The sequence below is a fragment of the Cebidichthys violaceus genome, unplaced genomic scaffold, assembly GCF_023349555.1.
Source record: "Cebidichthys violaceus isolate CVI_PGR_0920_01 unplaced genomic scaffold, fCebVio1.0.p SCAF_19, whole genome shotgun sequence".
Classification (NCBI taxonomy): domain Eukaryota; kingdom Metazoa; phylum Chordata; class Actinopteri; order Perciformes; family Stichaeidae; genus Cebidichthys; species Cebidichthys violaceus.
Window position 1 is genome coordinate 12,056,452 of NW_027176361.1, and position 26,615 is coordinate 12,083,066.

Sequence of the window (26,615 nt, forward strand, 5' to 3'; positions counted from 1 at the left end):
AGGAATGCATTCTTTTCAAGTGAACAAGAGGTCTGGATCAAGTCATTCACCATTTCTAATTATATTATGATTTCACTATTAAGAAAAGCAGTAGTAACATTTATTACTCCACAATACAGCAATATCTATGAAATCTTCACCATTTGTATTTTATATTATATATCTATATATATATATATATATATATATATATATATATCTATATCTATATATATATATATATCTATATATATAGATATATATATATATATATATCTATATATATATATCTATATATCTATATATATATAGATATATATATATATATATATGCTAGTGAAAAAGAATGATCAACGTTGAACCCTGTGTGTGCATTTGATTATTTAACATTTTTGATAAACAAATATTTTTGATGTGTATTTTATGCACTCTGGCACCTTATTTACATTATGATATATTATTATAGCTTAAGCTACCCAGCAGTATATACAATTATGTAAATGAGCCCCACCTTTACCAGCTGCAACACTAAAGTGTCGAACACATTACATACGACATATTGTATATTACAATACATATAACTGATATTATTCTTTATAATGAGTACTTTTACTTTTAGTTCTTTAAGTATATGTTGATAGTAATACTTTTGTACTTTTACTTGCGTACAATTTTGAATGCAGGACTTTTACTTGTAACAGAGTATTTTAGCCTGCAGTATTGATACTTTTACATTAGTAGAGATCGAAGTACTACTTCCACCATTATAACATCAGTCTATTGAAATAGTGAAAGGGTTTTCTTTCACACACACACACACACACACACACACACACACACACACACACACACACACACACACACACACACACACAATTATCAGAACGTCTTGTAAAATGAAATAAAACAGCACCTACAATCACAATAAAGAGAAATGTATTCATATTATAAAATCATACTACAAAACTTATTATCCTTTTGGAAAAAACTTTGACTGTTTTTGTTTTTGTCTGTTTTTCTGCCCAGCTTTTGAGCTACTGTATGTAACATAACATGTAGAAGTAAAATAATTAACTTGAATAAATAATGAGGGAAAACTTAAGTATTTAGGACTTTTTGTCAAATAGTTATGATTTATTACAAAAATATCTAATGTGTTCTCACAGTAGCTCAATAATTCTCAACGTATGATGGAGCGGGAGAGAGAGCGAGTGTGTGTGTGTGTGTGTGTGTGTGTGTGACCTCCTGCTCCACAAGTAATTCATCACACACTCTGTGTTTAGACTGGAAACTGTTTCCATGTGAAATGGGCCTCTCCTAACCTGGCTCTTAAATGACACTATTTAAAGGGACTAAAAATAACATAATGGAAACAACGTGCTGGCTTATTGACATACATGATCTAGTGGTGCACGAGATGTCCCATATCTCACCTGTAGGCCCATCATGTAAGCCTTCTCTCTTCCCCATTGATTCTCTTTACTAATTTTGTATATTATTGTCTAAAACATAAGATATTTTGAAAGGACATTGGAGCAACATATGGGCATTGTCTAACCCTCAGGTTGTCAAAGATTCACATCATGTCTCTGAGTCAGTGCTGAGCGGCGGCCAACATAAAGTTTGCTTCAGCAAAAGTTGGATCTCTTTGAAATACCGGAGTTTAAATATCTTAGAGGTCTTTGAACCTGCCCAATGTGTGGGGGATCAGGGCCTGGATCCTATGAAGGGGTGAAACGTTTGAGAGCTGGGTGGGGTTGAGAGCCGAGGCAGAGGAGAAGGTTGTCTAGCTCCAGCAGAGGACCTGGAAACAACACTGACCTTTGAGCCATGGAAGCTTTTGCTCTTCTTTGGATCAGAGAAGGTGGATGTCAGCGAGCTGTTGGGAAGCGTAGGCAGCTTCAGGTGCTGGGTGAACAGGGAGGTGGAGCCCTCCTGCATTACCATCACCTGCCAGAGGAACAGCAGCAAACCCAAATCATCAGAGCATTCAAAGATTTGTCGTTGGGGTACAGTTTGAAAGTTGAAAAGTTGGACTGGGTATGGAACTTAAGAGTTCTTGACTCTTGACGAGATCCAAAAGGATTTGAGTATTGAAAGCTGACATCTTGGTATTGACTTATTCTTAGATCAGATTGGTGTATTGAGAGGCAGTAGCAAAGACTTAAACCAGTTCCTTTTGTATTCTATAGGCATTCATGGAATGTCTGCTATATGGCGCTGCACTTCAAATCTAAAAGGAATGGTTCAAAATGAGGGCCATATGCATAATCGCCTCCTTCCCGACAGTGAGATAAGAAAAGAGTTGATACCAAACTGTGTAAGAATTGAGCTGGAGTCAGGGCCATTGGTCATTTGTAGCCACTTTCTAGAATTGTCCAAGTTGTGAATCATCTTTAAAGAAGCCCGTTTCATTCATGAGCCCCAAAGCATAGTGGAAATCTTACTTTTGAGTCTTCTGAACTTCGTTTGTGAGGATCTCGTTGCTGTTAAAAGAGAGAACAACACAAGTTTACAGTTTATTCTCTAAAATACAAAAGATTTTTAGCTAAGCCAAATACTCATTACATTATTAATATCCAAAACAGTGGAACAAGGTGAAATTGTTCAAAGGGATGTTCTCAGTGGTGAGACACGATAGAGAATGTGAGTTTCGATATGGTCAATGTCAGCACTAAAGTCCTTTATGAGGCTGAGAAGGGGGTGCAGGCCAAAGTAAATAAAGAGCACTTAGCTCCAGTCATTAAACCTCCAGACTACAGGGGTCCTCTGGCAGGGAACCAACAGACTAAACCCAACGCTGAGGAAGCAGCTAGGGATGTCCTGAGCCCATCCTAAGGATCATATGAGGGCAGATTTCAATGGATGGGTATCAGCTACATTAATGTCTGATGGATCATTTCTGTACTGCACTCTGGTTTGTTTTATCCAGCTCAGCCTGCTAGGGTTGTACCACTGATGTCCTTGACCACACTGACAGCTTTCCCCTCCATATGCAAGTGAAAATGTGTGAACGTGAAACATCCTTTGGTCAAAGGAACCTTCAGTCAAAACTTGCTGATGTTAAGATTTACAGACCAGTCTGTCTTTTTAAACACTTGAATGTCCTGATTTTCCTCTTTTCTTCATATCTCCACCAGAACAACCTTCTTGACCCCCACCTGTCCGGTTTCAAAGTGGGTCATTCCACTGAGACGGCCCTCCTCGCCGTCACAGAGGAACTCCCCAGGTGCAAGAGCAGTCTCCTCCTCCTCCTCCGTCATCCTGCTACACCTTTCAGCAGTGTTTTGACATGATGAACTACCAGATCCTCCTCTCCACCCTCAAGAACTGGCAGTGTCAGACTCTGCACTCTCCCTTTTCACATCCTACCTCAAGGACACTTACAGGGAGAGAATCTGTGTTTGAACAAACGCTCTGAGTCCCCTCCTCTGTCATTCGCTCACATGGCTTTTTCTACTACAGTTGTGCTGATGATACTTTCCCCCGGTCTGAAAGACAGCTGACAGCACAAATCTTCGACTGACCGACCGACTTGCCTACTGTGCTGCTGTGGCCCAGGGCATCAGTGACATTGTCAAACCAGCCTGTCCAGTACGCTCTGCTACTGGCCCATTACCACTGAGCCCCGGCTCCTACTCAACACAATCTAAACTGTTTGCTGTCCTGATGTCAATGGGGAGTTCTTTCCACCACTGTGGAGTACACTCATGTGTTCACACTGCACATTGTCCCATAAAAGAACCCGTTCTCCATCTCTCATCGTTTCTAAATGTAGCATTTAAAGCAGCTCAGCATGTTCGCTGAAGTTGACGCACTTGCATGATTGGCTTTGCATAAAAGCGTCAGCTAAATTAATGGAATGTAACGGCAGCGGGGTTGAAAAAAAATGCAGATTTAACACACAGTTAGCTGCTTCTATTTTTTTTCCAGCACAGACTGTTAAAATCAGGACATTCCTGGATGCAACTAATGGTAAACCTACAACTATAGAGAGCTTTTTCCTAAAACAATACTAAAGCATAAAGGTATCTGTGTGATTCAACAATCTGCATATTGCAGAACAGTTCTGAAATCAGATGATGATGATGAAATACACAAAAGGCTCAGTGAACAAACGATAAAGCCTCTTCAGAGCAGAGCCGATAAGAGGTGTGGCTAGGTTACACCTCATTTACTGTAACAGAATGACATTTGGCATGCACAGTCACACTTCTCTTGTGAACAGCTGTGTGCCGTGCTGGAGGTAAACAAGGAGCAGCTTTAACAGGTCTGTAACAGCACTCCTTACACAGAGAAACATGATCGTGTCATTCATGTACTGGCTTTACGGACGGCTTATTAGTCCACTGGAATATTTGGAATCTAAAAGCATGCAAACACATTCACAAAATAAAATCTTAGAAACATTTAAGAAGAAAGGGCAGAGGTCCTTTTTCACACATCAAACAAAACAAAACGTGTAATCTAGTCAGGCTGTCACCTGACCACCTTCATTGACAAATGTCCTGTTTGCAACATTGATACCCACAAAGGTGAAAACTGGTGTACTGTATTTGGCCCTGTTATCATCACCTGTGGTTAGGTCATTTTTAAACTGGGTTAGTAAGTGTACAGCCTGTCATGCTGTCACTGGAAACATGTCTTTTGACTGGGACTCCAATCATTGACTCAGCCCTACATTGTTGGTTTGAGCTTTTTCTATTATCAGCTTTATTCTTTAATGATGTTCAAAAACAGATCTACTCTGGCTGAAGTAAGGCAGGTCGTGTGGAACTGTGTTCATGTGACACTGAATGCGTGTGTGCATGAGTGTTTCTGAAAGAACTGAACTCCATTGACTTTCCCTGAAAAAAAAAAAAAAAAAAAAAAAGAGATGAAAGTTGTTCCTCCTGGGCGGGCTGCAGTACAAGTTGCAGTATTGCATTAAGAAGTGTCACTCAAGTGACCTACCCCTCCAGCTTTCAGCAGCTTCCTGCGAAACTCCTCTGTTGGGTTGTTGAAGGTGAGCTTCTCACAGCGGAGATGATTGACAGGCGGGTGGCCCTCCAGGTGGAGGAACAGGTCGTAATCAAAGCGGACTTTCTTCGGTTCTTCCTGAGGAGAAGTGGTGGTCCACCCAGAGAGGGAAAAGAGGAGAACGGTCACCATCAGGACTTAACCAACATTATGTTCTTGCATCAACGCCACTGTGCTGCACCGTCCAAACTACAAAGTCGTTCTGGTTCTCCAGAATGATGGGTCGACAAAAAGTTTAGAAATGCCTTATTAGACATTTTTAAGTTGTGTCGCAAACCTGCAGCACACAATGTAAACATACCACTTCATGAACTGACTTGCACATTGAGATGCATGTCATGTCACAACCTTATGCACCTTTTCAAACAAATCCTAAAAGACATTTAGAATCGTTATCATGCTGGAAGAAAATATATATTAAATGCAGAACTTTGAAGTGAAGTCCACTTTGATTGTCCACCATTCGGTGTCCCCTGTGTGTTGCTATGTCACGGCAGGTGAGCTGCTGAGGAGTCAATGAAGCTGAGGTTGTTTGTATGAGCGCTTCAGGAAGCAGCGACACCACAGGCCAAACATTCAGCCTGTTCTGATCAGGCAGCTTTTTACAGGAACGGCACTGATGATAAAATCAACGTGGAAATAATACGATTGACACCGATATGATTTCACAGAACATATCCTCATATTGCCCTTTCCAAGTCAATTGTCACTTCTAGCTCTTTCCCCATTTGTTCAACTTAAAATGACAAAACAAAAACAGAAAAGCCAACATCTTCCCTCATTAAGGCAGGAAGAAGAGCATTCCACCATCAAGACTTGAAATGAATCCAGTGTTGAAACTTAAAATTGTTAAAATGTACCTTATTTTTGAAGTAAACTTCAATAGGCAAGATGAAGCCTGCGTATCCACACTCCTCCACTTTGTATGGAGGATCCTTGCACACTGAAATGAAAGAGAGAGTTGCTGTTAAAGAGAGGCCAGGGACCTTCAACACAAGGCGACTCACAAAACAGAGGGACAGCTTTAAATCATTTTAGTTCTAGAAAATGCAAAGCAGCTGCCTCCATTCAAACACTGTTGCACAGCAGCGGTGCAGTGTATGTATGTGTGTGTGTGTGTGTGTGTGTGTGTGTTAGTGGTTGCTGGGGGACAGAACACACAGTCCTCACCATTATTAGAATGATCACATTTTCTTACAGAAATCGGTTACTTGTATTAAAATATATGCGTCTTTGCTTCTGAAAGTCACGTCGCTTAATGAACTGAGCCACCAAACCTGCGTCTCCACTCTCATGAGACCTCATTAGCTCCCATCTCCATTGTCTCTGCTGATATCGATGCTACAGCGAGGGTTTAAATTAGGACCTGGGTCCTTAAAGCTTGTGAATCCACCTCGCTGGTGACAAGATGAAGACTCCCCCCTCATCCTCATGGGCCTTTAAAGACAAACAAACTACAAGAGCTCAGGTGTTCTTCCCTGAAGGTGTGTGTGTGTGTGTGTGTGTCAACCTCTCTCCCTGTGGACTCTGCAGAGAAGTACCAATTAAGTGCATGTATGCAGAGCCCTGAGTGTGTTTACTGGGAGAACAGATGAAAACAGGTCTCAGCTTTGCTTCTTCTGATAACGCCACTCTGATGCAAAGCATGAGTGAAGCTTCTTTAAGACGTCTGTAGCAACCAGAGGGAAACATGAACATGATTCCGGCTGAGCCTTGACACTCTTTGAATATCGTATTTTGAGATGCATAACAACATTGGCATTGCACCTTCAAAACATACTCAGCCCATTACTATTGCACTACTGTATCCAGGAAGAGAAGCCTATGAGAACACGTCTCAGTTAAGACTCCTGGAGTCCTCATTTTATGGACTGATAACACTCATCAACATCACCACATAAAACAAGTGATTAATGACAGCGGCAATCAGGTCTGCAACTAGTGATGGCTACTGAAACCTGCAGTTAAACAGGCGCCTGTGCTGAATCATTAAAGGCTCCAACTAGTGTTTCTTATATGGCTACTTTTGAACTTTTACCACATAGTGTCATTTATCATCACGCCGTCTAGTCTAACTGGTTAGTTCAGTTTGCCACAAATCTTAGAATTATTGTTAACATCTCTGCTGGCTGAGACAAAGCAGCTCCTCCTCTCTCTGCCTGCAGTACCTGCAGGCAGAGAATCAGCAGAGGGGGAGGACAGAGGACAGGAGGAGAGAGGACAAGAGGACAGAGGACTAGAGGAGAGAGGACAAGAGACAGAAGACTAGAGGACAAGAGGACAGAGGACTAGAGGACAGAGGATAAGAGGACAGAGGACAGGAGGAGAGAGGACAAGAGGACAGAGGACTAGAGGACAAGAGGAGAGAGGATAAGAGGACGGAGGAGAGAGGACAAGAGGACAGAAGACTAGAGGACAAGAGGAGAGAGGATAAGAGGATGGAGGACAGGAGGAGAGAGGACAAGAGGACAGAGGACTAGAGGACAAGAGGAGAGAGGATAAGAGGACGGAGGAGAGAGGACAAGAGGACAGAAGACTAGAGGACAAGAGGAGAGAGGATAAGAGGATGGAGGACAGGAGGAGAGAGGACAAGAGGACATAGGACAAGAGGAGAGAGAACTAGAGGACAGGACAGAGGACAAGAGAAAGGACTGATACTGACTGATGTCTCTGTTCTTCATTCTTTCTAGACTTCCCTCTTGACTGTAGTCACTTAGCTGCTGTAAACATTCCTGTTGCTGCTTTAGAAACTAGTAATTATTCAGTCATGAAAAAGAACCCAAAAGAGTATTGATAAAGTACAGAACGAATAAGAAGGAATGATAAAATGTTGAAAAGATAACCATCCACTACCATTTAATCTTCATTATGTAATATACCCAAGACCAGGTATTGCTATCAGTATCGGGACTGAAAAAGTCACATTCATTCATCCCCACAATTGTTTTTACGTGAGGTCATCTAGTCGATACACTGAAAGATTAGTCGACTAATCATTTCAGCTCTAACCACAATACACAACTATTGCTGGCAGACAAAATTCCCTCTCGACTTTGAAAACATCGATTACAAATATATGTTGATGTGAATAACGTGTCTCGACGCGCCGCAATAAGTGTCTGAGCCCGGTGAAAGCACGCATTCCCCTGGAGGAAAGCTGCAGCTAAAAGGCCTGGACATGATCGTCCAGAGTGTGGAACTGTTTGAGACAGAGACTCGACTACATGCTGCTCTGTAAACTCTGTATATTGGAGAGATATATCAAATCTGATGCCTGCAGTGCACCATTGGAGCAACAACTGATGACCATCAAATGAGTCTTTTATCGCTTTCACTGTATTTTGAAGAATTTGACCAAGCATCTTCTGTCAAAAGGTATTTGGTGCCACACTCCTTCCTAAAGTGGACTCAGAATATTACTGGAGAACGAACAAGGAATACAATGGAAGTCTCAGAGGAAAAACGTTATTAAACGGACAACTTGGCTCTCGGTGATGCGGGAGAACCTGAAAATTCCTTGAGTCATCTTTAGCTTCAGCAGCAATCCAATCACCACTGTGCTCCCTTGGGTCACGTTGGAGCCCCGCCCCCAGCGGTGATTGATGGCTACGCTGAGGTCGACCTCACCGCTGGGGCCGAGCCATCCAAAACCCAATACCGCTGAGCAAATATTATGGGTTAGAGTTAATTGTGCAAGTGGGTCAGGTTCAATTACAGCCGGCTAAAAGAGCCCATTCACCACCACCCCTTCATACAAACTGAGGTGGAGAGGGAGACGAGCCCAACAGCCCCATAATGGAAGGAAACATTCACCCTGGAGCACATAAACTCCGTACACGTGTTGGTCTACGTTTCTTATTTGCACGGATAGCCGGCTGAACGTGATGTCAGGCTGAGATAGTCTCATTGCAGCTACCTTAAATATCCTTAAATTTGGTAAACAAAGAGTTGTGACCAAGCTGTGTGCTGAGCGGGACATTTCACTGTTCACTAATGATCTTGTAAGCACTCCCTGATGGACAAACTGCAGTGGAGACACTGTTTCTCACTGACCTCAAACAGATGTAGGGCATCTCTGTGCTGACATTTCTGGTTACTTATTAGCCGACATATCTGTTATAAGCTGTAAAAATACAGGCACCCTGGTGTGACCTGGTGGTTTAGGTTCCCACCATAAACAGACTCCCGGTTCATGTCCAACCAGGGACCTTTGTAGATGTAGTTCACAACTTTCTCATTTTCTGTCATCACTCTACTGTCACGGAATTAAGTACTTAGCTTGGCTGCTTCATATCATATCATATCCTTTGACGGGCTGGCACCGGCGGTATCTACAAGAAGTTACAGTCGCAGCTAAACAATACGCTAAAAAAGAAGTAATTCACATTCGTCTGTTCTTCTGATCAAACTCTGTGTATCATCACTAACGTTACCTGCAGTGGACGAGGATGGACGGCTGCTCCACAAACACATTGATGTTCTGCTTGTTGGCTAAATGTTGTGATCGACTGCTGCTGTGTCCTCTTACTTAAGAGGGTTTCATTGAGTTTGTTCTCAGCCTCTACTGGAGTGAAATGTAGCCACACTTTGGATCTTTGTCTTCTCTCTGCCGTGATGTGAGTCTCACGCTGTACTGAGCCGGTGTGTGTGTGTGTGTGTGTGTGTGTGTGTGTGTGTGTGTGTGTGTGTGTGTGTGTGTGTGTTTTAAGCACCACCCGCCAGGACAAATTCCTTGAATGTTCAACATACATTGGCAATAAACGGTTTCTGATACTGATTTCTTTAAACCAATCACAATCGTTTCCCAGGATGCAGCGACGGTGCCCTTACTCAATAGATAGCAAAGATAAGGGATATGATGGTGACTTATACCCACACCCTGTGAGTCACATTATTATACTGACATTATATAGGAGAAAAAACAAAACGATTGGCTGAGAAAATGTATCATGTTCCTGCTGTGCTTTACAGAAGAGGTGAGGCTTCTTGCTCGGGATTTGCTGCTTTTACTCATTTTTCACGGTTTTAAACGGTTTTATAGAACAAACGAGGATTAACAAGGATAAAAAACTAAACAGGTGGCAGCCCTAAATATAACAATTTTATACAATAAAACATTAACTTACAGCAAAATCAATATATTTAATGAGTTTGGTTATTTCTTGATATGAAACTAAATTGGTCTTGAGACAAGATGCCGCTGAAGGCCTTCGGTGGACTATTTCCCGGGGGAAACCACGCGTGTTTAGCACCTCCCTGACCTGCCTTTTATTAGTAATAAAAAATAAAGAAATAAATTCAGCAGTAACACTTCACCACTGAACGCTGTCTGAATGCTGTCCACACTCTCCACAGATTTCAAGAGACGGGTCAAGTTACGGTTAAAAGAGAGAGAAACCCAGCCAGAGTAGCGTAGTGCTGTGAGGGAGAAGTCAGGGCAGCATCTGGACTGAGGTTCACTAGTTCAGTTTGAAAAGGTTACCATCATCTGAAGGAGCGTCTGAGAGGCACAGATGCACAATGCGACCGCTGACCTGTAACCGAAAAGTTGCCCGCGGTCACAGAAGCTTTCAAAGAGGGACAGGGCCGTGTCGCTTATGAACGCGGCCTCGGTTTAAAACAAGATGCCAATCACAGAACAATGCCAGTCACTATGGATTTGGCCTTTCTACACAGACTGCTTTGTAATGAGGCCAGGCTAGACCACAGGCCGGACCGTAAAACAAAAGAAATAAGAAACTCTTTAGTGAGGCTTGTGGCTCACTCGCTGATTTACTGTTAATCCCTCTGTCTCCCTAATGGAGACATTCATCTCAGCATCACTTGTCCAACAAACGCCACATGTCTATCCACATGTGCAGCATACAGAAAGAACTAGAAACTTTGGTGAGACATTTTGACAGTGTGGCTGCTACTGTCCGAAGACGTCGCAATATATATTTACACGCCAATATTACCAGTAGTATCATTGAGGTTCAATTGAGATATCGCTTCTCTTTTCTGCATTTTAGATTCATACTCTTGGATCTTGTGTTCGTGATGGACAGTCCACAAATCACTCCCGCCATTTCTGTATTGGAGATATATACAGTACCTTTGGAAATTACATTTCTGTATTTGTGATGGAAAGACTTGAACTTAACATTTCTTAACATGAACCTCAATCTGAGCTTCATGTTAAGATACAGTTACTCACTGGGGCTTTTATTTTGAAAGGGTGGGACTGGTGGGTGAGAGAGGGGGAGAGGAGACAGAATCATAATGTGACTGAAGTGACTGAATATCTCCAAGTCATTTGTGTGTGTGTGTGTGTGTGTGTGTGTGTGTGTGTGTGTGTGTGTGTGTGTGTGTGTGTGTGTGTGTCAGTGTTCATCAACAGCACTAACAAGCTCATGTCAAACACCTGTGTGCATGTGTGTCACTGGTTGCCATGGTGATTGGAGCACCTGTGTGTTAGAGGCTAATTAAGAGGGGTTAGATTATACAGGGATTTTCAACAAAACTACCTGTCAAACCTCTGTGTTTGTAATGTGTAAGTCCGTTGGACACCTGCGTGCGATCCTTTTGACCAAAATGGTGTATAAAGAGTAAAAACTGTGGGACTGGAAGCAATTTGTTGTTGCACTTCAACTTAACAGAATTGAGTATTCTTGAATGTTTTATTTTTATTTGTTATAAATTGGACATCTTCAATATGTTTGTTTTTATTTAAGACTATAGCCCAAAGTTCTTTGCTTTAAGCGTTCTTGAAGTTCTTTAATTAATAAATGGAAAGCAAAGTTATATTTGACTCCTCCCCTTTTCTTTGCTGATCCGAAAAAATGATCCGAACCGTGACTCAAAAACCGTGAGGTTTGTGATCCGTTGCACCCCTAGTAGATGGTGATTATCAGCTCAGTAGGGTCCGTCTCTGCTTGAATGAGCACAGCCCCTTAAAAACAACGGCACACTGAAGTTTTCTTCAGGAACTCGGCTGACCCAAATGACCTCTCACTAATCGGCTAACAACAAGATCCTAGTACACAAACGGGGTCAAGATTAATCTGCTGAGACTAAAGACCAGAACGCAAGAAACATTCAAGTTTGTGTCGTAAGCCGAGATAAGTGGCCCAATAGGTGTCAGGTCTGTGGCAGTGAAAGGTTAAACACTTCTCATCAGGTTAAGCATCTTCTCTCGGTTAAACCGGGTTATCGGCAGAATCCTCTTCCCACCCCACCAGCAGAGAATAAAGCATGTTGGTCACAAAAGAAACTAAAGAAATTATACATCAACATCATCAGCACACTCTTGACTAAAACCACATAGGTGTGAAGCCACACCCACCTCAGGGGACCAAACACAGAACGGGGGATTGAAGTGAGGGGGTGGGGTCAAAATCACAGGGAAGCCTCTGACAAACAGCGCACACAGTGGGACGAGGTGCTGCCAGCAGACTCCCCTGAGAACCATTATGTGTGCATGTTCTGACATCTGATCTTCTCCGGTGCTCTTTCAGAAAGTCACACATTTTACGACGGAACCGTGCAGCTATTGATGCATGCATCACTACTAGAGGTCGGCAAACTGATACATTTGGCCAATTAATCGGCTGTTGTTGTGGGAGGAGCTGGGCGCCGTCCTGGGCACCCTCTAGTTGACCAATCAACCCCCCCCCCCCCCCCCACACACACTTCCAGCTATCCTCGCCTACTCCAATACCATCTAGTGACCGTACTTTGTTCTAGCTATAGATAACCAGAGCAGTCAGAAATCTCCGTACGGATGCTGCTTGGTCGTAGTATGGTGTAATCCCAGCAGCAAGCTTGTGATTGACAGGTCGTTGGTAGGAGCTTTAACCCTTTCACAGTGTGTTCTCACTTCATTGAATTAATCGAACCTTTCTGGTTTCTTTGAATGAATAGTGCAGTCAGCAGGCTTGGTTTAAATAATTCACAATTAAACTGGTTTGTTAATGGAAAGCGACAAATGTATGTTCCGACACGTTGATCACCGACACGTTGAAAAGAATGGTCAGTGTTGTGATGAGACTGATGACTTCAACAGTTACTTAACGGACTCTGTGTCGATGATCTAATAGATTCGATCAAGCCGCCGTAACAAACTGCTACAGTAACAGCTAAAGTTAGTTGTGCTAAATGATTTCCCCTTCATTCATCTCATTGATGAAACCGACCGTAGCTCATTTAGTGATTCCTGACTCAAATCCTCCAGCGTCGGTGTGTGGAAGTGCCGTAAATAAAAGACAAATGTTTTATGGCAGGGGCGAGTGAGAAAAGGGTGAAAGAGCCAACGACAGACAGCCCTTATAAAGCATGCTTCAATAAACCACTTCCTCCCATCTCCTTTCATTGACTGAACATTTACGGCCCAGTTCCTGTTATTTGGTGGTCTATCTGCACCTCCTCCCCTTCCCCGTCCTTTCATGGCAGCAGCAGCAGCCGGCCTGAAGCTTTCTTTGTGTTCGGTCTATAGTAGGTATGATTGCTGAGGAATCGTAAAACAATTACTGGCAAATTCCTGCAGCTCTTTGATTTCTGCCAGACACTGTGAGGGGGGGGGGGGGGATGAGGAGGGGGTCTCAGGAGCCTTTACCCAAAATGTGAGTTATTTTCCTCCACATACGACCTGCCGATGTTTAGTCCCTAATGTACACTCCGTCTCAGAGACTGCTGCCACTCAGAAATGATTTTAGCTGCTGGATCACACACACACACACACACACACACACACACACACACACACACACACACACACACACACACACACACACACACACACACACACACACACATCTGATGTGTGTTTCGTGTTAGTAAAACTGGACCCCTAGATCCTGGACCCTTAAATCCTGGACCCCTAGGACAGAAATGCTCTCTGCTCTTCACTCACATGGTCCTTTCACCTGTGAGCAATCATCAATGCATACGTGTTACTATTTAAATTGGTCAAGCATGTACAATAATAAAAAAAACACAATACACAATACTTTGTTGTTGTTTTTCAGCCAATAAACACAACTTTGGGCAAATTGATCACTTGATGAACTCTTGAAATAAAAATCCTTGATTCAAATTCTCCTCAAAGTTTTGTCTCATCGTTGATGAGACCACAAACTATAATAACTCTACATGTTTACATGCACACAAGAAAACAGAATACTCTACTGAACTATTAATATATATATATATATATATATATATATATATATACTGCATATTAATCAGTAGTGTAAATAAGCTACAAGGCTAAGAAAGGATCTTTCTCCCCCACCGTCAATACAGAAAACGTGTGTTTTTAGAAATCCCATCACTGCAGAGAGCCGTTGCTGAAAAGCATGTGAACGCGCCGACTGTTGCCGTTTATTGACCAGGCCAGTTCAAACAGGAAGTAATGAGCAGAAAGCACAGACAGTCTGCTTTCTGCTCATTTCAGATCAGTCCTTTAACATCGTGAATCAGCTGATTCAGAGTCTGATCTCACACTTACATTATCAGGCATTTACCTGAATGAATATGTATCTAAATCCAACATCACGATATGAATGAAATGGACCCGAGAAAAGACGTCTCACTCGGTTGGATTTGTAGGAAGTGAGTACAGACGGCGTACAGACGGCACACACACCTGACATCAAGTCACTCACAGAATCAACATTAACTAGCGACAGCTAATAATCACCTACAGTCACATTATTGGGTCAAGGCGAAGTCAGTGCCGACTGCTGGATGATTGCTTTGTTGAGAGTTAAAATCGGCGTTGCGTTATTTTGTCAATGCCGATGTGTAAACTAGAGTCACTGTGACACTGTGGGAGTGTAATGCTGCACTGTAAAGCCAGATAAGAGCAGCGCTGCAACACATCTAGACACAGTGCAGTGAAGTCATTTTCACAGACTGGATTTTAGCCGCTCCAGATCCATCAGAACACGCCTGGATCGACCACGACACAAGTGGTGTATGGACCTCCCCTCGCGGTTTATCCATTACGGTGTGAAATAAAGTCTTAAAACTAATAAAGTAGTGTGTTTTTATGAAGAGAAAAACCCCACTTTAGATGACTATAACAAAGTAAAAGGACTGGAGCCTTGTAGACCAGCTGCTATACGATCTGTGAGTTTTATGATCCGTTATACTGATACCTGGGATCCAAAGATAAAAGACTCTTCATACTTGTTTGGGCTTAGCGTTCGCAGATAATCGATTCTTTGCACATCCAGCAGACACAGAGAAACATTATCATACCATCGAAGGCGTGACAAAATACAAGCCAAGCTATTGGCTGCCCAGAGCTAAAGCTATCTGCACTGGTTTGTTAAAAACCTGCACGGGTCAAACCCCAGTTCCACGCCTCACCTGAACCACAGAGGGCATCCAGTAATGTCTGAACAAATCATTCCATTCTTATTCAATATTACATGAGGCTGCTGTGATTTACTGCTTTGTTTTTTGTCAAATGACTGAATTTAGAACATATCCCGGTATTGTGATCACTTATTCAACAGTAGACTGAGAAACAGAAAAGATGTGGCTTCCCTTCTCTGTAAAAAGTTCGGACCTCACTGTCGCTGCTGTATTCAGACGAGACAAAAAGGGACCGCATGTGCACACGTGCAGAGGAAAGCATATCAATATCGGTATCATCACAGATACCATTAGCGAAGCCACAGCAGAGAGCACAGGAATGCACTGCATGTGTGAGACACACTGAGCCCGAGGATGTGGATCTGATGTACAGGTCACTGCAGTGACTTGACTTATGTGGTATGTGCACACAAGCCACAAATTAAGCCTGAGCGGAGCATGAGGGGAGTTAAGAGGCTTCATGGGAGCGTTCCACGGAGCCAGGGAGATGGCCAGAGGCTAACATGTTGGCCCAATCATTACGGCATCAATCTGTGTGTGTGTGTGTGTGTGTGTGTGTGTGTGTGTGTGTGTGCGCGCAATGTAAGGGGCTTATACTGTCACCAATCTGGCTCACAGAACAGAACGCTCTTTCTGTAAGGGAAGGAGATACTCTGAGTGTAAGGAAGTGATTTGTCTGGGAGAAGGACTTTTGGAAAACCCGGGACAGGAGGTGTAAACCTTGATGAAACTCACAGATCCGGAAGATTCAAGGCACAGGAGCAGAAATGAGACTCCAACTTACCGAGGTTTACGTTTCCACCTTAAGAAAAGCAGCACAGAGCAGCTGTCTGCAAGTCCTCTCATAAAATAAGCAAAATATATATATATATATATATATATATATATATATATATATATATGTATATATATATGTAACAGTTCTGTGAAGGAGGTTCAGTCTGGTTTGCAGCTTTCTTGGGTTTTGTACGCCCCGTGAACCAAATATTTACTGTAGAGTTCACCTCATGCACTCTAACTAGGTCTATAACTTGGCACTAGTGGAACACAAATTCAAAGGAGCGAGGGCCGCAGCTCTGGCAGTGGCACCGCTGTGATCAAAGCCATGCTGGGTCAGCCTCTGGATGTACAGCTCATGTAACGGTCTAAAAGTCGAGGAGTAAAAACCTCCATCGTTCGGGAGATGTTGATGTTATGGTCTTATAATAAACTACAGGGGCGTGCTGCCGATGTCCAGGAATTATCCACTTCCCTGTAAAGACAAAAACAAGTTGCAATCGCCTAGGAATTATCCATGACTTTATAAACAAGAAGAAATTGCAATTGTCCAGGAATTATACACTACCTGAATGCACGAGGCCTCGCTACTTCGGCTGCAGCGTCACACAGCCGAGCCCACACGTGGTTCAGTGTGGGCTCAGTACAGCGCCGGTGTTTCTTTTGTGCTCGCCATAGTGTGACGGACTCACACGCCAATCAGCTGTTTGTGCTAACCTCAGCACATGTTGCTCACACTTACGTGCATCAATATACAATACCGTGTATTCTACAGTGACCTCCACTGATGGTCTGAGGTTTTAATTTGTCATGATTTGTTCTTCCTGCTGAACCAAATACGGAGCTAACTGTGGCTGTTGGTGTGTTGATACTACTAACTAGTCCAACACTGGAGGTTTGCAGACACACCACCACACCACCAATCTCTCTCCTCCTCAGTGACAAAGAGCACCGGGGTCTTCCAAGACAAAACCCCCTCAGCTCTTGTGAATCTTTGCTGCACTGCACAGAGCTCGGATCTGAAACCATTCCTTTCCCATTACACTGTCTTACATCTGTCCATAAAAGTGACAGTCGCCTGAAATATCACAAACAGCTCTGAAGAGACGCCGTCTCCAGAGTAGATTAAATGGCAGCCGCGGCTCCAAATGAGGTGCTTAAGCAGCGTGAGCCGCCGCTGCTGCCTATTGCCAAAATAGAACCACCCCCCCCCCCCTCACCGGTTCCAAAGAGCTCCTATACCTCCATTTGTTCAAAACGGCGTTGCCGCTGGGCCGTCGCCGTGGCAACGCCGCGCAACGCCGGCCCGTTAACCACGCGGCCATAAGGAAGCGCGGTGGCAGCTTTACGCACTGATTCATTAATCTTAATGTGTTGTCTGGCAGCTTCAACAAGTCACCGAGAGTGGGAGGAAGTTACTGCTCTCGTCTCTCTCGCTGCTTCTGTGTTGTGACGGCTGCTGCTCGGATGATAAGAAGAGTCTTTCAGAGCAGCTGATGTGCAGCAGCTTTGTGAAATCCTATCAGCGTGCCATGTGAGCCTGTCAGCATCTTTACAAGAGCAAATAAAAGCGTGGCTGAGACTAAACTAAACAATAGACGCCTCCTCAATCTAGTGAGCCAAGTGGCACTGACATCCTGACAGGATCTCTGGTCCACATAAACGCTCTCCTGCCCTCCTCCTCCTCACAGAACCCTGAAGTTCCCCGACTTTCATCCACTAACCTCGGCTGTTACGCAAGAGGAGATCCAGGTGGAGGTATCTCAGCACACGGCTTGTATTCAAATGGATCGGATCAGCGTTTATACATATATAATTTCTGTCTAAACTGTGCACTAAATATCAGGTTTCCTAACACCGAACTATTCCTGCTGTCCACAGAAGTAAAAAAGAAGTCAAATGTCATCTCTAGGCTCTAAAAACAGCAGCTACATGTGAGCACAGATTGCTCCCGTTTCATTCAGACTGGGTGGAGAGTCACCATGTGAGACGTGCAGGGGTGTAACAAGACACATATTGAACCGTTCGGTACGAGGCTCACGGTCCGGTATGCATTACGAATCAAACAGCACGTTTGAATAATACTAGTGCGTTTGGAAAATGCAGAAGCTTAAATTGTGTGAAATATAATGTTCTCTCGGTGGAGCCACTGCGCTCAACCTGATTGGATAAAAGCTACTTAAAACAAGCAGTGCTGGAAGCAGAGCAACAGAGGAGGACAGTAGCTGTGCAAAGAGAACATAAGCTAATGGGAAAAATAATTAGAATACATGTAGTGTATTCATGAAAAATTATTAAATAGCTATAACTTTGTGATTCTGTTTAGGCCAGCAGAGAAGGCTTTGCTGGCCCATATATATATATATATATATATATATGTATATATATATATATATATATATATATATATATATATATATATATATATATATATATATATATATATATATATATATATATATAAAATATGTATATAAAATTAATATCTTTGGGCTTTAAATGCTGATCGAACTAAACAAGCAGTTGAAAAAGGTGACACACCAATTGATTTAATGAATAGTATAGATAATAATAATAATAATAATAATAATAATAATATTATAATAGTAATAAGCTAGTTGCATTGGACAATTAGGTTCTCAATTCATTGGTTTGTTTATAAAATGTAAAAAAAAAAGAAAAGAAGATGCATTTCACACTTTCTTGACAAAGAAAGGCAGAACTTCCTCTAATCTGATGAGGTTTGATAAACCAGTGAAACGTTTAAAGAGTTATGATGTCACTGGATGAACAGATTCATCGATGCAGCTCCACAAAGGAACAAGGTGACATCTTCAAATCAACGCTCCAGCGCCTGAAATATTCACACTTTATTAAAACGATCATGAAATAGCTGCAGAATATTATTTTGTTGATCCAGGAATTGATTAATTGTTTTAGCTCTAGTTCAATTCAAGCATCATGTCCTCTAAACCTGAACAGGTGGATCGCTCTCCGTCTAAATCGCTTTCCAGTCACCAGAAGTCATCACAACAGAACTCCTGTAAGGAACACGTTTAATCAAACAAGGTGAGGAAACTAAAGGTTATGACCTTTGAGATCATGTATCTGCTGGAGGGACTTTAGTTTAATTGTAGCAAAATGCTACATTGTCCTGAAGCGTTTGCCCAAAAGAAGCCATGCAGTCTTCCTCTCTCATCTATTCCACTCCGGCTGTGTTCCAACCGGACACTCAGGGGTGCATCTGAAGACCCTCCGGCTCACGACCCGTCGCTCCGTACAAACACACGCTCTGGAGACTCTGGAGAGCTCTCGCGGCATTGTCGAAGAGTTCTGCTGCTGAGCTCCAACCACACATCGCATGTATTTAGATCGGACTCCGCAGAAAGAAGAGGGAGACGTAGGAAGCCAAACCTCATCGGGTCACACGTCATCAAAGGCCTTTTAGGAGAAACGTTAAGCTTTGAAGGTTCCATGTCAGCAGACAGGAATGTGACTGCGGTGACGTAAATGAATGCATGAAACCTTTCCAACCGGCTGTGAGTCTCCTGTGCTTCTCATACTGTACACCTACAACACGTTAGACTGTCGGAGCAGGCAGCTGAGCCCAGCAGCTCGCGCTGAGCCCTGAAAAAGGATCCAGGACCAGAGGAAGTGTTCAACACATCTCTTGTCCCACATAGAAAAGGTCTGGAAGAGTCCTTCCTGCATCTAGCCCACTAGTGGCCTAAGTGAACACATGGCATTCTTCTGTTTGTGGCTAACATCATCATCATCATCATCATCATCATCATCATCATCATCAAGAGTCCACGCATATTTTACCGTACATAGTAATACAATTTGACTTATTGATGCACTTCATAAAGAGACGGGTTTGTGCTGAGAAAGCACTACGGAGAATACTTTCAAAAGTATTTACTATTTTATTATTTACTCTCATTTCCATTTGAAAAGATTAGAAGTGTGAAACAAGCATGTGCTAACAAGCCTCGTTCTTTTCTTCATAGCAGAGATTCTATCTTCAAAATGTAACCAAGACCTGACTGTACATCTCAAAGATAGGATAGGAGGAAGAAGGATAACAGTTATACAGACTCTATTACACAAGTATTACATTACTGATTGTCTTATTAATTCATCAACTCATTGTTTTGTCTATAAAATAATATATAGAGGAAAAAACGTCCATCACATCTTCTCTAGAACACAAACGATTGCGATGACAGAACCAATCATATTGGATATTTTGGAAGAGACATTTTCAAAATGACTCAAAAGAGTTGCTTAACTTTCTGACTCGTAAACAGATTCAAGGACTAATCATTCCAGCTCTACGTGGAACTACCAGAGTATTGAAGTTAGAGTCAGAGGCTCTGATGAGCAGCGTTAAAACCAGACTATAGCAATACTTGTGGTCTGAGTTCAGTGACAGTTCCATGCAAACGATGAAGTGTTACGTTTCCCTAATTTCAGATGAGTCAGCATGAGAACCATGAGACGGAAAAATGCCCCACTGAAGCCAGGCTAATGACTCTTTTTCAGCCAGACGCTGACTGGATGTGAAAACGATTCATCAACTAGTTCAGAAGGTAATTAAACAAAACGTGAAATGAAGAAAATGAGTGGCAGCTTAATTGATAAAGAAGGTAAACGCTGGTTGCAGCTCTAGATACATTCATGTCTGCGCGCACACACACACACACACACACACACACACACACACACACACACACACACACACACACACGTCTCCAGACTGTTACTGACCTTGTTCTTAAAGGCACAAATAGACAGACGCACACATTGGCCCTAATTAACAGAAGAACACCAGAGACAATTATTATTGGCTAATAACCTGACTCTATAACTATGTAATTACACGAGGAGCAACAGGAGGACTCAACATTGGACCGATGCCAGTCTCACCCGACAACCCCTGAACTCACAGAAGGCTGAAGTGGGATGAAAAAGATCCTGGAGCAGAGGAGATGTTAATGGATCCCTTCCGGGCCAGATGCTCCATCAGGACCCCTCCAGCTCACACGATGCACGGCTGCCCACAAAGACCATAGCCCCCCCCCCCCCCCCCCCCCCCCCCCCCCCCACACACACACACACACACACACACACACACACACACACACACACACACACCGTGAGAACGCTCTCCATCAGCAGAGAAGCACGGCCTGAAGTCTGTGGCCTTCAATTCAAAACAGTGAAGGAGTTAGAGCTGCATCGAAAACATGAGCGAGTCACAAATGTGCTGCTGAACTCACACCATGTGACAACAGCTACAACCCATCTGGGCAAACCAGCCAATCACAACACAGCACTTGAGAGTCCACTGAATAACCTGTTGCATGAAGATGCTTTTTTAATTTGACATTCACCTCAGATTCATCGAACACGCTGACCCAGAATTAATCAGCCTCATCATTCAATTACTCAAATTTAAAGGTTTTAATAGTTTTTTTCAAGCAAAAGTGACAAACCTTGCTAGTTTCAGCGTCTCATATTGGGGACTTGATCCTTTATCGTATATCATTTGGAACAGGAACAGCTGGTTTGGTTCAGAGATCCCACTGGGCTCTGGGTCATTGCATTAGCAGAGTGTGTGTGTGTGTGTGTGTGTGTGTGTGTGTGTGTGCAGCCTTTAGCGGTGGGGAGACTGCACCAGTTCATAATGAAGAGCCATTAGCGGTCCAACCTTGACTTGAAACACTTCCTACTTTGTGTTTCAGGCTGCAGTTCTGTAACCAACACCAACACAAACCACACCGGTCACTTCTTCCTCCTCACAGAACCCAAATCAAGCAGCTCTCATATCCAAAAGCAACAGCGGGTCTCAAGATCAAGCACATCTGTACGGAGTGACGTTCACAAGACACGGCAACACGCTATTACACATTTTAAACATTAAACATTGTTTCCAGTCGGCCCTCTGAGACACTGGACTTTGCAGCAGGACATTAAATGCAACACACTACTGTTTCTGCTCACAGAACCAAAACCCACAATGTGTATTGGAGTATCTAGCAGTAAAGAGATCAGCTACAGGACTGGATGCAGACGCATGAGCCCTGTGGACGCTCTGCTCATCTGATAGGAGACCAGCTGAAGAAACAGAGCCAAAGAAAAGAGCACAAGGGCCCACAGAGCAGAGCGAAGCACGTCTCCTACCTCTTTTTGGTTTGGGGAAGCTTTCGTGTAAGTGGAACACCACTTTCTCCACAAAGTGCTGGATGTTGCTGTGCTCTGGTCCTCGGACAAACACCATCCAGTCGTGGGTGAAGCCTTCCACAGTGGGTTTCTTTCTCAGCTGGGCACGATGACCGAGTTCTAGTTTCACCTGAACAGCACCCTGCACACAACACGATGCAGGGTTACGACTCGAGAGAAGGACAAGTTGAACAATTAAAAATAAAACTCAGGTGAATGAGAAAATAGTTTCTATCCCAAGGCTTCCGTACTACACAATTTAAAACCGGCTGTAAATGAGACCCTTTCACTCTCTCATCAAAGCGGCTCATTCTACGTCATTGTGTGATATATGTAGAGCTCCACGCAGAAAACGGCTCGTTTAACGAAGCGTTTATGTTCGCCACGTTTACACCTGCGTGAATCTGACTTTAATTGTTAGCTGAAGCACACAGGTCCATTCATGATGTGTAGGAGGTTACCAGCCATGGTAACTTTACACTACTGTGTGTTCCCACTGTTTTCTACCACGGAGTATCGGTACGACTGTTACATTATAATGTAATGAAAACAACATTAAAAAAAAAGCACTTGAAAGTTGACATATTACCGCATTTACGTGCTACTTTATGCACCGCGTGTAACATTATGCCGAATTGAAGAATGGACTGGAACCTTAATTGGAAATTGCCTTAATTTACGTACAAGCGAAAGCGTCTTTGGTGGTAAGGAGAACAATATTAAATGCGCAGGATTCTGAAGGGGTTTGCGTTACACTGTTCAATCAGGACACAGCGGCACGTATCGACTCAAGCTAGCTGTACGGATTGAGAATCCTCGTTACGGAGTAAAAACCGACTCCTCCGCTGTGACAAACCGGTAAAATGTCCAAAAATATATACTCCATTAGACCGGACCGGCGAGCAAATCCTCCACCTGGCTACTCACCGAGTTGGCCATCCTTGAGGCCCCGCGTCACTGTTACTTCATGGAGAATCCGTTTTAAATGAGAGTAGAGGTGCATTCAGTGTGCCTGTGACGGCGGACATGGTCTCTCCTGGACTGAAGTCACACTCAAGACTTTCAAAGCCTCGCCGGCTGTCAAATACCACGCAATACCCTGGAGAGGTTCCGCTGCAGATTTTCAAAGTAAATCCCATCGCAGTGCGGCCATTCTCAGTGTGCACACCCCCCCCCCCCCCCCCCCCCCCCCCCCCCCCACACACACACACACACACACACACACACACACACACACACACACATTGCCATTTTGCGTTGACACAATATTTGCATTTTATTTACTCAAGGCCATGGACAGGGTTTTAGAAATACTGCGGTCATGAGTAGCCAGCCTGCATGTTTGTGATGTTCAATATTGAATTAGCAGCATTGTTGAATAAAGACCTCCACGTGTTACAATATATCAAGAGGCCCCAGCCTGGGGAAAGAAAATGGGTTTTCTGGCCTTGCTATTACAGTTAATTTACGTTAAATGACATTCATGACATAGAGAGCAAAATAAGGACATTGTTGATGTTTTTTTAGAACAACTATAAGATAATAGCTGCTCATGCAAGTCAATTAATCAGCCACTTTACAACAGTGGTCCATCTTTTAGCATCATCTCCCAATCAAAACGTGTACAAGGCTTGTTGCTGATTTGCCCCATGTATCTGCTGCAGTTATTAATGACTTTTTAAATACTTTTGTTTTCACATGTATATGATATGCTGGGCCCCTGGTTGCTCTTCCAGGTGGCAGAACCCAGAACCAGCCAGAGGATAAATGGATGAATGGATAAATGGATTCTTTGCAGTTATATTCTTTATTGCTACTGGCAATACGAAAAAGCGCAGGTTCATTAGGCTACCTGACTATTTACTCAATGACATACTATTATTTGCTTCGTGTCCATTATTTTGCATCCTTTTATTTTGAACATACAATTCTCTCGTTTCCGTTACTTCTTTGCCACAATTCGGCAAACCTAACGATCCTGAGGGTTAAAGCGCACGCGCAGCTTGGCGTACCCGCTGGGGCTGGTCTGCAGACAGAGCACGAGACGGAAAGAGCCAATACGAGAACAGTAGAGGCACGGGTCTCCAATCGTTGGGGTGCATCCATCCTGCAATTATGTTACCCTCAAATCTTAAAGAGAAAACTGGCGAAAGAGGCATTTTTTAACAGTTTATACGATATGTTCAAACCACTTTAAAGCAGCCAAACGCAACGGTTAATGTACGATTGATGTGGTTGAAAATGTTATTGTGACAACAATACATCTGACTTTCAACAAACAAAATGAGACACAATTTACAAGCTATTTTGATGAATATACTGACATTTAAATGTAATTATCACACCTTGCTACTTTGATTGTATTGTAATGTTTAAAATTCTAGCCTACTCAGGTCACCCTTGAAAATGCAAACTTTAGGATTAAAATTAATTAATGAATTAATTAAATAAATAACCAAATAAAGGATGCAATAATAATTCAATTTGAATTCGGGCAGCCCCCATGTCTCTCTCTGTATGAGCGTTACAGAGCGTTCCATATATAATGGAATTATTATCACAGCTGTTAACACTGATTAAAACTCATGTGTGTACATATTTATATAAACGTGCTATTCACAGCTTCCATGTTAAATTCTCACAAAAGTCTTGATTGTTACTCTGAGGTTATTACAATATGATTTGCAGCGAGAGATGAATGTGTGTGTGCGTGGGACTCCTCGGGCTAACATCAATTTTGGTCCTCGGTACACGCCGTAGTTTCATGCGCGTATGCAGCGGTCTGCAGGATGTTGGATGAATGAGGTAAAGTTATGGCAGTAACATGTACAACTTTTACTTACTTTTAACCGAGAGACTAATATAATACTCAGTCTGCTGCCGGAGGGAATACAGTCCACTCGGGTTTATTATTACGAATGCTCGGCCAACGGAACACCTTCAGCTGTTGTGTTTATGACTCAATTGTAGCTAATATTAGCCGCTTCAGCTAGCTGTAACTTCATTTGCTGGTCGGTGTGTTGTTATTTTGTTTCATTATAATGACATTGTAGCTTTTTGCTACAAACAAACAAAGGTTTGTTCTAAAGTTCTCCTACGTGACCGGTTATATACGACACGTAGCCAGCATCAGGACCACGACTAGAGAGCGCGCGATACAGTGAAGCCCTGGAACAATCTGTCTTCTTTATTTTCACTAACTTATCAGCAAAAGACGGTAAAGCACCAAACACTACTGACCGCATGTCCCGACAAAGCAGAACGCGTCCTTTAATTCGGCACAAATCAGATCTACCAGACGAAAAGGACACTAAAGCAAACTAAACAAGAACTAACGTGATGCTAAAATCCACCACTGTGACGCTAACACCTGCTGGATGGTGTTTAAAGTAGCTCTAATACTGAGTAATGTTCATATATATTGTTAAGGATGCTGTACATTGTACACACGTGTGTGAAAAGTACCACGGTAGCATCCTTAAAAAGCTTGTTTTGACAGTAAACCCCCTTTTGACAGACAAGTCCCTCAGATAATTCATTTACTTAAAAATGAGAAAGCAGCATATTTTCACATTCCACTTTGAAAAGCTGAACCTAATAAAACACATCTAATAAAGCCATGATTAATGAATCAAAACTAGCTCTAGACCAATCACTTTTACTCAAACCTGTTGTCATGAGGTGCTACAATCGACTGTGTTGCCATTGTATGATGTCAGGCCTTCCAACATGGCCGTGAAAGGGTGTGTGTTGTGTCTCCTGAAAGCCCATCAAAAGTCCCACGTGCCTGTCGGCATGTGCGCTTTAAAGCCTCCGCGCTGTCATTTCTAAAGCACTGTTGGCTCAACACTGTCCCTGCATTGTCCTCCCTTTTATTGCTAATGCAGACTTAGCAGTACGGGCCAGCCCATATTGTTTTTCTCTAAGGTACATATGCTGTAGAAACCACTGGAACAGTTCGGTGTACAAACTGGTTTTTAGGTTTAGCAGACCATCGACTGTCTTTGAAATTAGCCAGCTTCTTCCAAATTACAGCTGTCACCTAATCCATGACAGGTGATGACTGAGTCGTTATGTTTAGTTTCACTGAAAGCAAACTGCTACCACACACTCGTTTTAAAGAGAATTTAGCTAAAGTATGCTAGAAATACATAGACATTCCATTAGTAGTAGCAGCATCATTGTCGCAGACATGGATAAACGCTCCCTTAATTGTCCGTATAGCTGTACAGCAGGTCTTACCTGTTTATGTG

At 42.8% G+C, this 26,615-nt stretch overlaps 2 protein-coding genes across 5 annotated transcripts in view; one reads left to right on the forward strand and one right to left on the reverse strand.

The window, feature by feature from the left end:
* Positions 1 to 23,403, reverse strand: part of mllt3 (MLLT3 super elongation complex subunit) — a 38,918-nt gene extending 15,515 nt beyond the window's left edge. For all 4 annotated transcript variants that reach the window (XM_068713705.1, XM_068713704.1, XM_068713703.1 and 1 more), the window contains exons 1-6: positions 23,290 to 23,403; positions 22,324 to 22,504; positions 5,859 to 5,941; positions 4,933 to 5,076; positions 2,427 to 2,465; positions 1,801 to 1,929 (exon numbers count right to left, since the gene is read on the reverse strand). In XM_068713705.1, coding sequence (XP_068569806.1) covers positions 1,801 to 1,929; positions 2,427 to 2,465; positions 4,933 to 5,076; positions 5,859 to 5,941; positions 22,324 to 22,504; positions 23,290 to 23,301 — 588 coding nt within the window. In that variant the 5' untranslated portion in view covers positions 23,302 to 23,403. The remainder of the gene's footprint in view (positions 1 to 1,800; positions 1,930 to 2,426; positions 2,466 to 4,932; positions 5,077 to 5,858; positions 5,942 to 22,323; positions 22,505 to 23,289) is intronic.
* A 1,729-nt stretch (positions 23,404 to 25,132) lies between these two features.
* Positions 25,133 to 26,615, forward strand: part of focad (focadhesin) — a 34,659-nt gene continuing 33,176 nt past the window's right edge. Inside the window, exon 1 of the mRNA XM_068713706.1 lies at positions 25,133 to 25,167. The gene's annotated coding sequence lies outside the window, so the exon portion shown is untranslated. The remainder of the gene's footprint in view (positions 25,168 to 26,615) is intronic.